Source organism: Acomys russatus, chromosome 28 (assembly GCF_903995435.1).
Source record: "Acomys russatus chromosome 28, mAcoRus1.1, whole genome shotgun sequence".
NCBI classification, from domain to species: domain Eukaryota; kingdom Metazoa; phylum Chordata; class Mammalia; order Rodentia; family Muridae; genus Acomys; species Acomys russatus.
In genome coordinates this window covers 31470137-31483411 of record NC_067164.1, presented here as the reverse complement: position 1 = coordinate 31483411, position 13275 = coordinate 31470137, and the positions used below count along the sequence as shown (strand labels likewise).

General features: G+C 47.4%; 1 protein-coding gene across 1 annotated transcript in view; it reads right to left on the bottom strand.

Annotated features, from left to right (window-relative positions):
• Positions 1 to 13275, bottom strand: part of Ppm1h (protein phosphatase, Mg2+/Mn2+ dependent 1H) — a 235728-nt gene that overhangs the window by 77037 nt on the left and 145416 nt on the right. Inside the window, exon 5 of the mRNA XM_051170905.1 lies at positions 7077 to 7161. Coding sequence (XP_051026862.1) covers positions 7077 to 7161 — 85 coding nt within the window. The remainder of the gene's footprint in view (positions 1 to 7076; positions 7162 to 13275) is intronic.

The following is a 13275-nucleotide window of genomic DNA, read 5'->3' as shown; positions in this document are numbered from 1 at the left end:
CCAAAGATGGTAGTCAGAAGCTGGAACAGCAGGTGCATCCCCTTGCTGTGCTTGTATCTGTTTACGTTAACGGCAGATGCCACCTCATGCTTCACTTTAACAGTAAGAATGGAAAGAGCTTTGCTTGCACTACTCTTGGGCTCAAACGCCCAGAGTCCCTCCTTGGATCTGAGGAGACCTCGCTAGAGGGGTGGGTTGACATTAAACCTAGAGCTAGCCTGAAGTCACCAATGGCAGCAATCCTCCAGTTTTTGTCCCTCACTGTCCTGGGATTACAGGAGCACACGTAATCACCCCTAGCTTTTTATGTGGCTTCTAGGAATTTGAAGTCAGATCCTCAAGCTTGCTCAGCAAATGCTCTTGCCCACTAAACCACCTCCTGAACCCCATTTTTGTACTTTCTGTGGTCCCCTTAGTAAAAAATTAAGAGTGAGGACATAAGGTTTGTGGTAGAACCCTTGTCCAGTATGCTTGAGGCCCTAGGTTGAGTCCCCAGCACTGGGTGGGGGGAAGGGAGTAAAGAAAAGCCTTTGAGATCCATCATGCTTTCAGCCACAGTGTACCCACTCACTCCCTTGTCTGTGGACAGTTGGACAGGCACCAGTTTGGACTATGATGAACAACAGCCTATGCGGCCTAGTGTTTCCATGAGCATTTGCACACAACTCTTTGAGGTAGACATCTGGGAATGCAGATGCTGAGCTGTGGCATGCGCTGCCTCAGGAGTGGCTGCCAGACCCTTCTATAGAAACATCCTTCAGTTTCCATTCCCATCAGCAGGACACAGGGAGCCAAACACTTATGCATGGAACAAGACTGCAGATTCTACCACAGGCAGTGTCCTGATAACTCCAACTAATAACTCCAACTACAGCTTTGAGATTAATAATAATAATAATAATAATAATAATAATAATAATAATAATAATAATAATAATGCTACCAGAAATCCTTTGATTCCTTAAAAAATAGGTTGAGTAATCTTGATTTTTTCTTCTTGCCCTTATAGGGAAAAATTCTCATCAGATTAGAAGCAGTACAACTCAAGACCATTTATCATAATAGAAAAATCTAAGGTCAAAAATGAAATGAAACCAGTAATGTCAGTTAGGCCACTGGCAATCAGTGATGGTCACACTACAGTTGGAGAAGATGGCTCTTGCAGAGCCAGGGCTGTCCACCTCATTACAGTACAAAAGCAGCATATTGTGTGAGGCTAACTCTTGAGCATCAAAAATCTCAGCAAGCTCAGAGGCATGACAGTCTTCGCTGAAGCTTTGCCATCCCCAGCACCAGAGAGACGGCAGGCACATGGGAGCAGGGCTGGGGTGGCTCCGAGATACTACAGTCACCTCAGGCGGTGCTGTGCTGCGTGTATCAAGCATGTATCTGCAGCCCACTTTCATCTCGCCTGAACACTGTCCTTGAGGGAGAACAGCTGCAGACATGGGCTACTCTGCATGGGCAAGAATGTGTTACTTGAAGGTTTGATGATGGCAGTGCATCCTGATGTGATCGGATCAGAGTTTACAAAGATGTCGAGGCAGAATGGAGGGGGAGCCTTCTCTCTCATACCTCAGGGCTATAGAGGTCCCCTGAGAGTGATACAGTTCTAGCTGCCACTTGAAGCAAAGGCCAGATGATTTCCTAGAGGCCACAGCCACAAAACACTCACTTCTGCTGAGAAACACCCAACGACCAGACTTCTTTCTCACCTAGGGGTGCGTCAACTCTCTCAGAACACGGTTAGCTTCGTGGACGCCCCCTCCCTTAAGTATTTATTTCAATCGCATTGAAAACCAGCCCACAAACAAGCAAAAGCCTCCTCCAAACCAGCTATGGAAGAACCAGGCTTATCCTGCCTGTAGGTTCATCAGGTCTCTCTGGCCGCTGGGCTAAGAACACAGGGCCCCTGATCCCTTCATCACACACCTGCCACTTTTTTGGTGTGTGTTGTGAGCATGCCCAATCCACGAGCCTGCTCTGTTAGTCACCTCATCTGCGAACCTATGAGACAAAGTTCATGTTATCCGAGAGCCGTGTGAAGGGCCGCTGGAGGTCAAGATGCAAGACCAAACAAAACTCACATGCCTGCCACATTCATCATACAACCCGCTTCCAGCTCCGTAATCCCTAAGCATCCGGACCGTACATGCCAAGAACATTCCTCTCCGCCGCGGATCACAACGGCTGGTGCGAAGAGGGCTCTGGCCACTGTCCCTACCACCCCAAAGCTCATTTTCCACTTCTCCAAGGCAGAAAACCTTGGGACTGCAGACAGCTACTCAGAACAAGCGGCTAAGGTCTGCCTCAGCATCCTGACAATTCCGTCGTAAATATCTCTTCTTCGCACAATAGGAAACATAACATTTGATTTGTTCTAAAAATAAGGAAGATGCTTGATTTTCTATCATTGGGTGAGATCAGGGAAGAGGATACTCCAATCATCAATGCACCAGCCATTCCTAATTAGACCAGGGCAATGGATGCTCAAAAACTCAGCAGAAGCATGTGCAATTAAATCCATAGGATGCTTCACCACGTAGATGGTCCCTGGCTGACAATGGTAGGAACTAATGATTTCTTTTTAATCCATGGTAGCCTAAAGCATCTCCATACAATGGTTACAGTTTTCATGTCCAGCAGTGCATGCAATAAAATTGAGATAGCCACACTTCATTACAAAACAAACTGTTAATGACTTTTGTGTGTGTGTGTGTGTGTGTGTGTGTGTGTGTGTGTGTGTGTTTATTATTTTGAGGCTGGGTCTGACTATGTAGCCCAGACAGGCCTTGATCTGGCCTCGATTCTCCCGCCTCTGTGTCCAGAGTGCTGGGATTACAGACGAGTGTGTCACCATACCCAGACTGTTGGCGTGTGCAGGCTAATGGTCGTGCGCTGGGTATGCTGAAGTTGGGAAAGGCTTAGCTGGAATGTTTGGAAAATTAGATGTGCTGGCTGCATTTTGACTCAGTGTGTTCAACTGTGGTGGATTGGATTGATAAGTGGGCCCAGCCACACTGTAAGCTGAGGAATGTCTGCCTAGTTTTACGTTGCCAAGGGCTTGCTTTTCCTTTCTATTTCAGAACCAGTTATGAAAGAGGGCTGAGGTTGTACAGTTCATGATTGGGCTGGGCTGAGAGACGTCTACTCTACACACGGAGGATTCTCCTCTCGTTCTTGATGCTGTTGTCGAGGCTACATTAGCAACCTCCTAATCCTTAAAAAAAATGCTTTATCATAAAGATTTCACATGTCAAGTTACAAACATTTTAGCCTCAAATGCTTTGCTACAGTCATGCTGCCTGACAGTTATGGCTAGAGCAGGTCATTTCCGAGCACGTGTTCCTAAACTTGAAGGGATAAGAGACTGGGCAGCCAGGGAGGCCCAGATTCTGACTGTGCCCACTCCTCATGTCGGGGGTGGGGAGGGGATTTCATCCATAAACTAAGTGAGTCTATCTGCTTTGGGAGTGGAGATTAAAACATGCTGTTCTCATCCTTTAGAAATTGAGCATTTAGGCTCCGTTTTGTGGACAGCAGCATCCACACCGATTGGTCAAGACTGACTCCTTCATCTAAGCAACACAAAAGTAGGTGCTAAGTCAAGCAAGGGAAAACGACTTTCAGGACAGTAGGATTTTGCTTTAAAGTGAATTTTTATACACCTTCAAGTTTCATTTGTTGGACCCAAATCCCTATGTGATGGTATGGGGGAGGTAAGGCTGTGTGAGGGCGTGATTATAGCTTAAGGATAGGGCAGAGAGGCTTCCAAGAACATCTTTGTCATATGAGGTCGGGAAAAAAAATTGCCTATGGGAAACAGGGTGAACACCTTCACTAAATGCTGAAGCTGCCAGGGGCTTTACCCCGGACTTCACAGCCTCTAGTTCGTGAGAGATACACTTCTGTTGTTTATAAGCCAGCGACTTGATGGCATTTTGTTTTGACAGCCCAGATAGACCAAGACATATTTGAAGGAACATGACTTGGATTTATCAAAGAAGAGCGAAATGACAACTGGATCACACAGATATGATAACTGCATATCATTTTTGTTTAATCCCTACAAGGTCTTCTGAGGTTTTCTATCCCCATAATTAATGATTAGCGATCAATGACGTGCCTTAGCCCTATTGACCCTACTGACCTCACCCATTCCTACTGTCCCCCAACATTGAGCCCCGTGTTCATTTTTAATAAAGAAAATATATTATTAAGAAGTTTTAAAGCCCAAGAAATTGACTTTTTATTATTCACTGCCTCCAGGAAGTGGGTTTCACTGAGGGATGTGGAAGGGACAGAGAGGCTAAGAGTGGAGCCTTATGCGCTGGTGTCATATGCATGGAGGGCCGGGGGAAGGCTCTGTCTCCTGCTGACCCAGCATTCTTCTGTATACACAGACTGACCCCAAGTCCGCTCGGTGCCACAACTAGAATGAGTACTGCAATGGGGTGAGAGGAAACTAGCGATCTGAGAAAGAACAGTGAGTATAATATCCACACTGCTGGCCTACAAGTACTGCTGTACCAGCAGGGGGGTAGCGGTGGGGGTGGGGATACAGATGACTCCCTGGAAGGATTAGAGGACACTTCGCAGAAATGTCTCTTGTGTTGGCATTGGAAAGGATGAGGGGGGAATTCTTCTGGCAGAGACAGGAAGAGCTGTCTAAATGGAGTACATTTCCAAAGGGATGTAGGTCAGAGAGACAGCCCTGTGAGCTGACAAGGGTGGGGAGTGGGGTGAGAGGAGGGGATAGTGGTAGTAGCAAGAGGGAGACTGTGTTGCAGAGGTGGGCAGGGAGCTAGCTGAGCCTGCCAGAGAGCCTGGCTGCATTCTTTACACGGTAGGCAGCCCAAAGCTTTAGGTAGGAAGTGACAAGGTCTATGCTAAGACCATTTTCATGGCCTTGGGCAACAGAGAGAGGGAGAGGCCGGCTGTTCCACACTCTACTGAGAATGACCTTTGTAGCTCAGAGAGCCTTGTTGACCCTTCTGTCTAGTGCTGCCTTTCACAAGTGACAGAACAAGGTCTAGAAAAGTTATGAAGCTGTCACAAAGCTATCCAGTCAGGGAATGGGAGAGCTAGGGCTGAAGGCAAGCGTCCTGAGAGTCAGGCTCCAGAAGGCAGCATTAGAAATCAGGATGACTCCCCCAGCCTACTTCTTGGAGAGAGGCTGTGATCCCTACTCTATCAACCTGGGACTGAGGATCTTGGAGACAAACTGATGGGCGTGTCTACTGGGGCCTTTGTAGGTTAGGCTGATGTAGGTTGGAAGGCCTTCTCTTACTGACAGATAAAACGGAACATAGAAACGGACCCAGCGCTAACATTCACCTGGCTCTGCTTCCTGACCGTGGATGCGATGTGTCCGGCTTCCTCACACTACTGCCCCTGTGACTTGCTCGCCACGATGGGTTGTACACTGGCAACGTGAGCCAAGATAAACCCTTGCTTCACCAAGTTGCTTTTGTGGAAATGTGTTGGTATATATAACAACAAGAGAAGCAATTAAAACAGAGGTGAAGGTGTTGGCGGAAGGTGCTGCAACTTTGAGGGTGTACTGGGCTGTATCAACCCCCTTTTAAACCAACAACCAACCAACCAGAAATTGGGTAAATGACAGAATACTTATTATGCTAGTTTGGGATTCTTGCTATCACATGGTAGTTTCGAGGTAGCTAGTAAAGGTGATGTTACACACTTTGCTTGCTTGTTTGTTTATTGGTTTTTCAAGACAGGGTTTCTCTGTGCAGCCCTAGCTGTCCTGAAACTGACTCTGTAGACCAGGCTGGCCTTGAACTTAGAGATCTGCATCCCCATTCTCACCCCGGCCTGAGGGCTGGGATTAAAGGCATGCACCACCATTGCTTGTCATGTTGTAGAGTTATAACCTAAAATGCTGGGGAATTGAGTGAAAGTACAGAGCTACTTTCTCAATCAGTGCAAGGAATCAAACAAACCCTACCAGTGTAGGGAGATTGGCCAGCAGTAAAGGCCCCTGCTGCTTAGCTAGGTGATCCACACTGGAGAACAGAGCTGACTTTCACAAGTCATGCTCACATACACTCACACACACTCACACATACACACATACTAACACACACACTCACACACATACATACACACTCACACAAAACACACAATAAAAACTTAAACGCTCAACATCACCACCACCACCACCAACACCACCAACACCAACAACGTACACTTATGAGACACATAAAAAAGAACTTTGTGAGCAGGATGTAGGAGCCTCTTCGTAGAGCTGAGGGTCACTACTGGAGTTTTACTATTCTGAAGGAAGGCTGCCAGGAAAGCACTGTCTGCAGAGACCCCCGTTCATTGGGTCCTGCCCGGGGACTTTAGCTGCCAAAGCAGCTTGGGGTGTGGGCCAGGCCCCAAGTCACTTCTCTCTGGGAACCTATGCCTAACACCTTGTTTCTGGAGTTTGAGGACAAGGAAGAGAGTCTTTTTTTCCTTGCTTTTCACAAAATGTCCATTTTCAAGGGGAGCAGAGGTCTCCTAATCCCTCCTATTACTTCACCCCCCAAGAGGACTGTCTACAGGGGGTGTTTATTTCCAGTGTAGAAACAGGGTTTTGACACCCTCATGGTCCTCAAGGGTGCTGAGCCTTCCTATTTGACTGTGAGGTTGTGGCATGTCATGGGGATCTGCGCTGCTATGGGAAGAGGTGCCTTCTGGGTAACGCGATGGACAGCGAGACCTGCATGAGCTCAAGCAAGCTGCAGGCCTAGGAAGGAGTGTCTGTCTGCCCTTTTCGGAATGACCGCTGTATTATGAACGCCGCCCCAGTGGAAGAAACAGAGAGTACTGGGTGCAGTTGGCTGCAGATGGGAGAGTTCTGCAATAATAAATTCATGGAGGTGGAGGGTGTCACCACACACGGAGCCAGGATGTGTGATCCAGAGGGTGTGTGTGGGGGGGAGTTAATACCATATGTCGTTTGACTGTGGTGGGGCTGCTCTCATGTCACAGCAACGTGTTCCTCCTTAAACAGCTCTGACACCAGCCCCAAACACTGCTACCCTCTGCCAGACCCACGGGACTCTTACCAGGTACTGAAGTCGCTGGCGCTCGGTCTCGGGGGTGAATTCCGAAGACATAGGGATGACCTCTCCATTTCTGATGATTATGGCCCTGAAATGGGAAAATGCATCATCAGCAGTTAAGCTCATAAAGACTCTGTGACAGCCACCAACAGATCACTCAAAACGTCCTCTCCTACCACCCACCTGCCCAGCAGGTTCACTTCTACCATCCTCAGATCCCTCGCCATGTTACAGGCATCTCTGTTCTAAGGTTCTGAATTTTGAGGTTAGCATGGAATGGCATTTTTTTTTTTTTTTTCTTCTGCTGCTACCTGGACTCGTGGCCTTAATGTCTGACAACAAATATCCAGCTCCACATTGAATAAGTGTTCAAAGATCAAGTGGATGAATGAATGAATGAATGAATGAATGAATGAATGAACACTCTGACCCAAGCTTGCGCAGCTGAACCTTCTGTGACCATGGTAACGTCCGACATGGCTGACCACCCCTCCCCCCCCAGCCACATGTGCATCCTGAGCATTTGATTGGTGGTTAACTTGCAGCCCAGGAACTACACTGATAATGGCATTTAACCTAAGGAAGTCTGGCGAGGCTTGTATCTAGTGTACTGGACAGAGAAAATCTGGAGTCCTGGGACTTCAGGGGTCAGTGAGCAGCAGCACTGGTCTCCCGTGGGAGCATGGAGGAAAGTGCAGAGTCTCAGGTTCTACTCCAAGTTCCATACCAGAACTGTCACCACAATTAGATTCCCAAGCTGTTCACAAGCACATTAGAAGCTGGGCACTTCGGGCCTACACTAGCGTTTCTAGGTTTATAACTCGGGGCCTAGAAAAGGCCACTCTTACCATCTTAAGACTCATAAAATTCATACATTCCAAAAAAAAAAAAAAAAGTGCCCAAGAACTGCTGCCCACTCAGGTCCGAGGGAAGAGAAGAGCTCCTGGGAGGAAGCCTAAAGTCTAAAGCGCAGCTGCAGGACTGACAGCCGCACAAAGCCTGTCCTCGATGCAGCGGTGCTCCTTGTCCTGTGTGCTCAGATCTCCCACTGTTCTGCATGACTACTGGTTTGCACGCTCACGAAGAGGCCCCTGAGAGCGCACCCCCTTGGTGTCTGCTCAATGACTACACGGCATCAACATATACTGGGGCTTCAGGATGTCTTTGTAGCCAACACGTCTCTGCTGTGCCTCAGTCTTGAAATAGCTAACAAATACATCCATCTGGAGACTTCATGGGACCACACCCTTAATAATATTCCAAAACAATGACCTGTGTTGCCTCTCCTATTCCCCCCTGCCAAATCTGTCTTCCAGAACCCTCTGCCACCCCCGGTTGAAGATCACAGACTTCCCAGGTACAACTCCCTTACCCCCAGGTCCACGCAGTCACCCTGCCCTGCCGACCTCGCTCACAGCTGTGCATGAGTCCTCTCCATTTCTACCACACTGTCGTGGTCTGGGTTTCCATCAGACACTGTCTGTGTGACTCAGAGCTCTTCCTGGATTTCCTGCCACCACTTCTGACCACTTTTTATCCAGGAGTACAAATGGGCTTTCTTTTTTTAATTTAACAAAGTTAATATGTACACTTAAGAGATATGGTAATCAATATCTATAAATACTGAAGACGATACGTTCATCGGCAGATCTACCTGCCCTAACGCCTATACCTTCCTTCTGATAGGAACACTAACAATTCTCCCTCCATCCCTCTGTCCCTCCCTCCCTCTCTCTCTCCTCCCTTCCTTTGTTTCTTCCCTGCCCCCTCCAGGGTCTCTCTATGTAGTCCTGGCTGTACCTGAACTTGTTATGTAGACCAGGCTCATGGGGACTCACAGAGATCTACCTGCCTCCGCTCCTCGATGCTGGGATTAAAAGGCATGCCCCACCACACCAGGCTTACTCACCAGCATTTCTACTAGTGATTTTGAATATTCAATGTCCTGAAGCAGACTTACCCTGCTAAGCTACGGAACACCAGAGTAGACTCCTCCTCTGGTTTTACCCATGCACCCTTCATCTTCTACCTTACCCTATCCTACCCAGCCTCTGCTAGCACTAGCCTATATCTTTTAGGTATTATTATTGTTGTTGTTGTTGTTATTTTGATTCCACAAGAATAAGACAGAACATGCTACTGCTAGTTGGGCATGTGCGTGTGTGCGTGTGCGTGTGTTTGTGTGTGTAGCCCAGGTACTGGGACCACAGGCACATGTCACCACACCTGGTTCACAAGGCAGTTTTAAAGTGTCACTGTCATCATGTCACATTCCCTCCCTTCCCCAGCATTTCCATTTTCTCCCACCATCTGATTCCTGCCTCTGTTCCTAGCTTTTACCTCGCTCTTTCTGTTCCTTTCATATCTCTCAATGGCCTACCTACTCCTCTATAAGTTGACTTAGGTTGCCTCCCACTGTCCTCTTGAGCTACCTGTGCCCTTTCTCTGGTGACCCCAGAAGGTCCCATGCCTAGCTGTACCACAGCCCTTACCAGTCCCAAATGCAACCATTGGCTTCAGCAACACTGCTAAGCATACTGAGGACATTTCCCGGGTAGAGCTCGGTCACTTTCTCTGAGTGTCTAGTGTCTAGCACCTGTCATGCAACAAATAGGACTGTCTACTGAGGGACAAGCGACTACACGATTAGAGAGTGATCTGGACGGACGGAAGTATGCAGACACAAACCTATAACCATCTTTTTTTTTTTGGAAGTACATCACTAATTGTGCAGAGTCTGCGCTGTGAGATGGCCCAGCAGGTCAGGATGCTTGTTGTCAAGACTGATGACCCAAACTCGACTCCTGGGAGTCGACTGACTCTCAAAAGTTGCCCTTTGACATCTACCTGTGTGCTACAGCCTGCTCTGCAGCATGTGCGTGCACACACACACACACACACACACACACACACACACACACACACACACACACACACACAGAATTGATGGAAATGTAATGAAAGTGTAAAAAGCCTAGCCGATTGCTTCCTTGAGCAGTCAATCATATGCAAAACCCAGTACCTGCACAAGTCTTCAAGCTGTTTCCACTACCGCACTCTTCCTTCAGGAGGCACCCACAGATTAGAGTGTTTGGCTGCCAACCCATCCAGTTCCCACATGGCGGTGCCCCCTCCCATGTAACGTGTGGCTTCTCTTTGATCCCTCTCTCTTTCATCCTTCTCATCTTGGGATTAATATGCCGGAGTGCTGGTCTCCAAAGGCTTAGGGAGGCACAAAGGAGGAGAGGGGTTTCAAAGGGAACAGAGTGGGTGTGAAGATCGGCACACCTCATCCTCAACAGGCAGTAAGAGCAGAGGATGCCCACGTTAAAGCTACTTTCATCGCGGGCCCTGCAGTTTTATATCTTCCTCATTCTTTAATAGCATAACTTCCTTAAGGAAAATCAAAATCAAGACAGAAGAAGAGCTGAGGCAGCAGTGAGGGAGAACCAGGCCTCTTATGTCCTTCTAGAGCAGCAGTCCTCAAGCTGTGCACCATGACTCCTCTGGGAGTTGAATGACCCTTTCACAGGGGGCATATATCAGATATCTTACGTATTAGATGTTTACATTAAAGTTCATAACAGTAGCAAAATTACAGTTGCGAAGTAGCAACAAAACCAGCTTTATGGCTGGGGGTCACCACACCATGAGGAACTGTATTTGAGGGTGGCAGCATTAGGATGGTTGAGACCCACTTGTCTAGAGCCTCCGGCCTGGACCTGTGGCTATTACTCTAGCCAGATTGTAGGTGATATTCCATTCATCTATTTCATTTAGTGGAATTAAGTGAGAAATGTCTAGAAATCTCCATCCCCTGCACACAGGGAACGGGCCTCAAACATGCTCCCCCCCCATGTTACGGTGAGCCTTTCATTCACAGATGCGGTTGAAACCTGTGTTTTCACTGCAGCGTGGCTGTTGTTTGTGACATGCTGAAATGACCAACCAGGTTTAAGAGTAAGTTCTTATGAGTCAAGTGGATAGTGTTTTAGCTACCCTGCCTCCCACATTCTAGCCATGCAAGAGGACAAAGGTGATTTACCCTGTAGGGAGTCTCTACCTCAGAGGACAGGTTCTAGAAAGCCTCAGGTCTCCAATCTTCCAAGGTTATATTGTAGAATCAAGAACACCCACTTTTTTTACTATGTTTATGAGTGAAAATATTTGCGTAGTCGAAAGGGAACAACAAAAGGGATTGGGGACACTCATTTCAAACAGTCATTTGATTGTGCGATTTCTCATAGGGAGATCACACTCGGTGTTGTTAAATCTCACATCAGTGTGACTGTCATGTCTATCCTCAGAGTGGGGCTGACAAAAGCCCCAGAAGGCTGTTGATAAACCGGCCAAAGAAAAGAAAAACAGCACAGAAGAAAACCCAGTGAAAGTGGATCAGGAAACAGACATAATGGAAGCCTCAAGCACTGGATAAACACATGAAAAGACACGGAGCTCTCAAGAGGCTGGGAAAATGCATATCAAAGCCAAAGTTATGTAGGAAAACATGCAGCAATCTGTAGTCTATAGTCATTCTCAAAGGGGTAAGAACAGTTACTCTCATAATTAATGGAAATGGTTACGTATCTAAAAGCTATTAAAATTACAGTTTAACACACTCAATGGTTCAGCCAGCTCACTTTGGGGAATATAGGCTGACATATCCAAAGGCAGTGCACAGGATACAAGCATTGATGTCACTTCTTGCAGCCAAGACTGGAAACAACCCGAATATCATGAAAAGAACTGCTGAATGTGCTGGTTTGGACATAGTCATTTAAAACAAACGAACAAACAAGCAGAGGTGCATGCTTTATGACCCAGAGGCAGCTCTGGCAGGCTCTCCTGGCCCAGCCTTGGTAGACAGTAGCCTCAGCACACTGAGCTTGGTGGAGCTGAGACACTTCTCTGCATCAGTTCAGTACTTTGCCACACCCAGTCCTCTGGCTCCTACCTTTCACCCCAGCCTCTGCTCAATGAGGTGGCACGAGCCGCTAGCTCTGAGCTCCTGGCCTCTGAGTATTCTTTCAGCTACTGGCCAGAGCTCTGTCTATCGGCTGCCGAGCTCTCTACTGGTGGCAGCCTGGGTGTCACCCAATAGAAAGCCATGGGCTGGCTAAGTTGTGTTTTTTTTTCCCCCCCTCTCACTTGCAGGACTTTACTTAGTGAATAAATATGGATGGCTATCATGGCCTCTGGCAGCTTGATATGTTGAGTGAGCCGTGAGAGAGGTAGAGATATGGGCTAGATTGCTAATTGCCGTTTATATGTTAGACTGTAAGAGGGAACACGCTCCTTTTGTAAATTCAGAGAGGGAGGGCTCTGCTCAGATTTCACGACATATTACTGAAGTCCATCTTCATATTCACTCATCCTGCAAAACTATCAGTCTTTAGGATCTGGTGCGGCAAGCGCCAGGCCACAGCTTCCATCTAGCGGCCCAACTGCCTACTTCAAATTGCTTGGCATTTAGGCACAAGTGAGAAAGTGTTTGTTAAGAGCCACTAATTAGAAAGATGGAAGCCAAATTTTGTTACAAAAATATGAACTGGCCAAACCTAGAAATGTCTGTACTTTTCTCTCTATCAGCTGTGTTTTAGGAGAGGACTTTCCAAGGGGGAGTTCAGAACTGGCAACTATGCTAAAAACAAGCAAGCAAGCAAACAAACAGTACCCAAAGAAAGACTGAAAGAGTAACTGGTGATGATTTGCTTATGGCTGGCTCTCAGCCTCAGCCAAGAGGGGGTCTATAGTCATGACCTTCCAGCCTGAGGGATTTGTCGTGGGCAGATTCAAATTGCTCTCTGGGAATCTAAGGGCACCATCCATGTGTGACTTACCCAGTGGCCACAGATCAGTTTTTTTGTAATGCTAATAAAGCAAATCAAATGAAACCCACCTTTCTCCTCAGTTCCTGCCCATGGAGTACCCGCTAAGGGCCTGGGAGGGAAGGTCATGGGAGATAGTCTCTTTCACTGGGAGGTTCCAAAGAGCAAATCACACTTTCATTGCTTAGAAGCGATTTCCCTGGCTCCAGGGCAAGAAAAACTCAGCATATACACTTGGCCTGCTGTATTATATCCATAGTTTCTATCTCCACAGATCCAGCCAACCGTGGAGAGAAAACATTTGGGGAGGGGGTATATGTCTACACTGTACACACATAGATCTTGCCCTTGCCACTGCTCTCTAAATGACACAG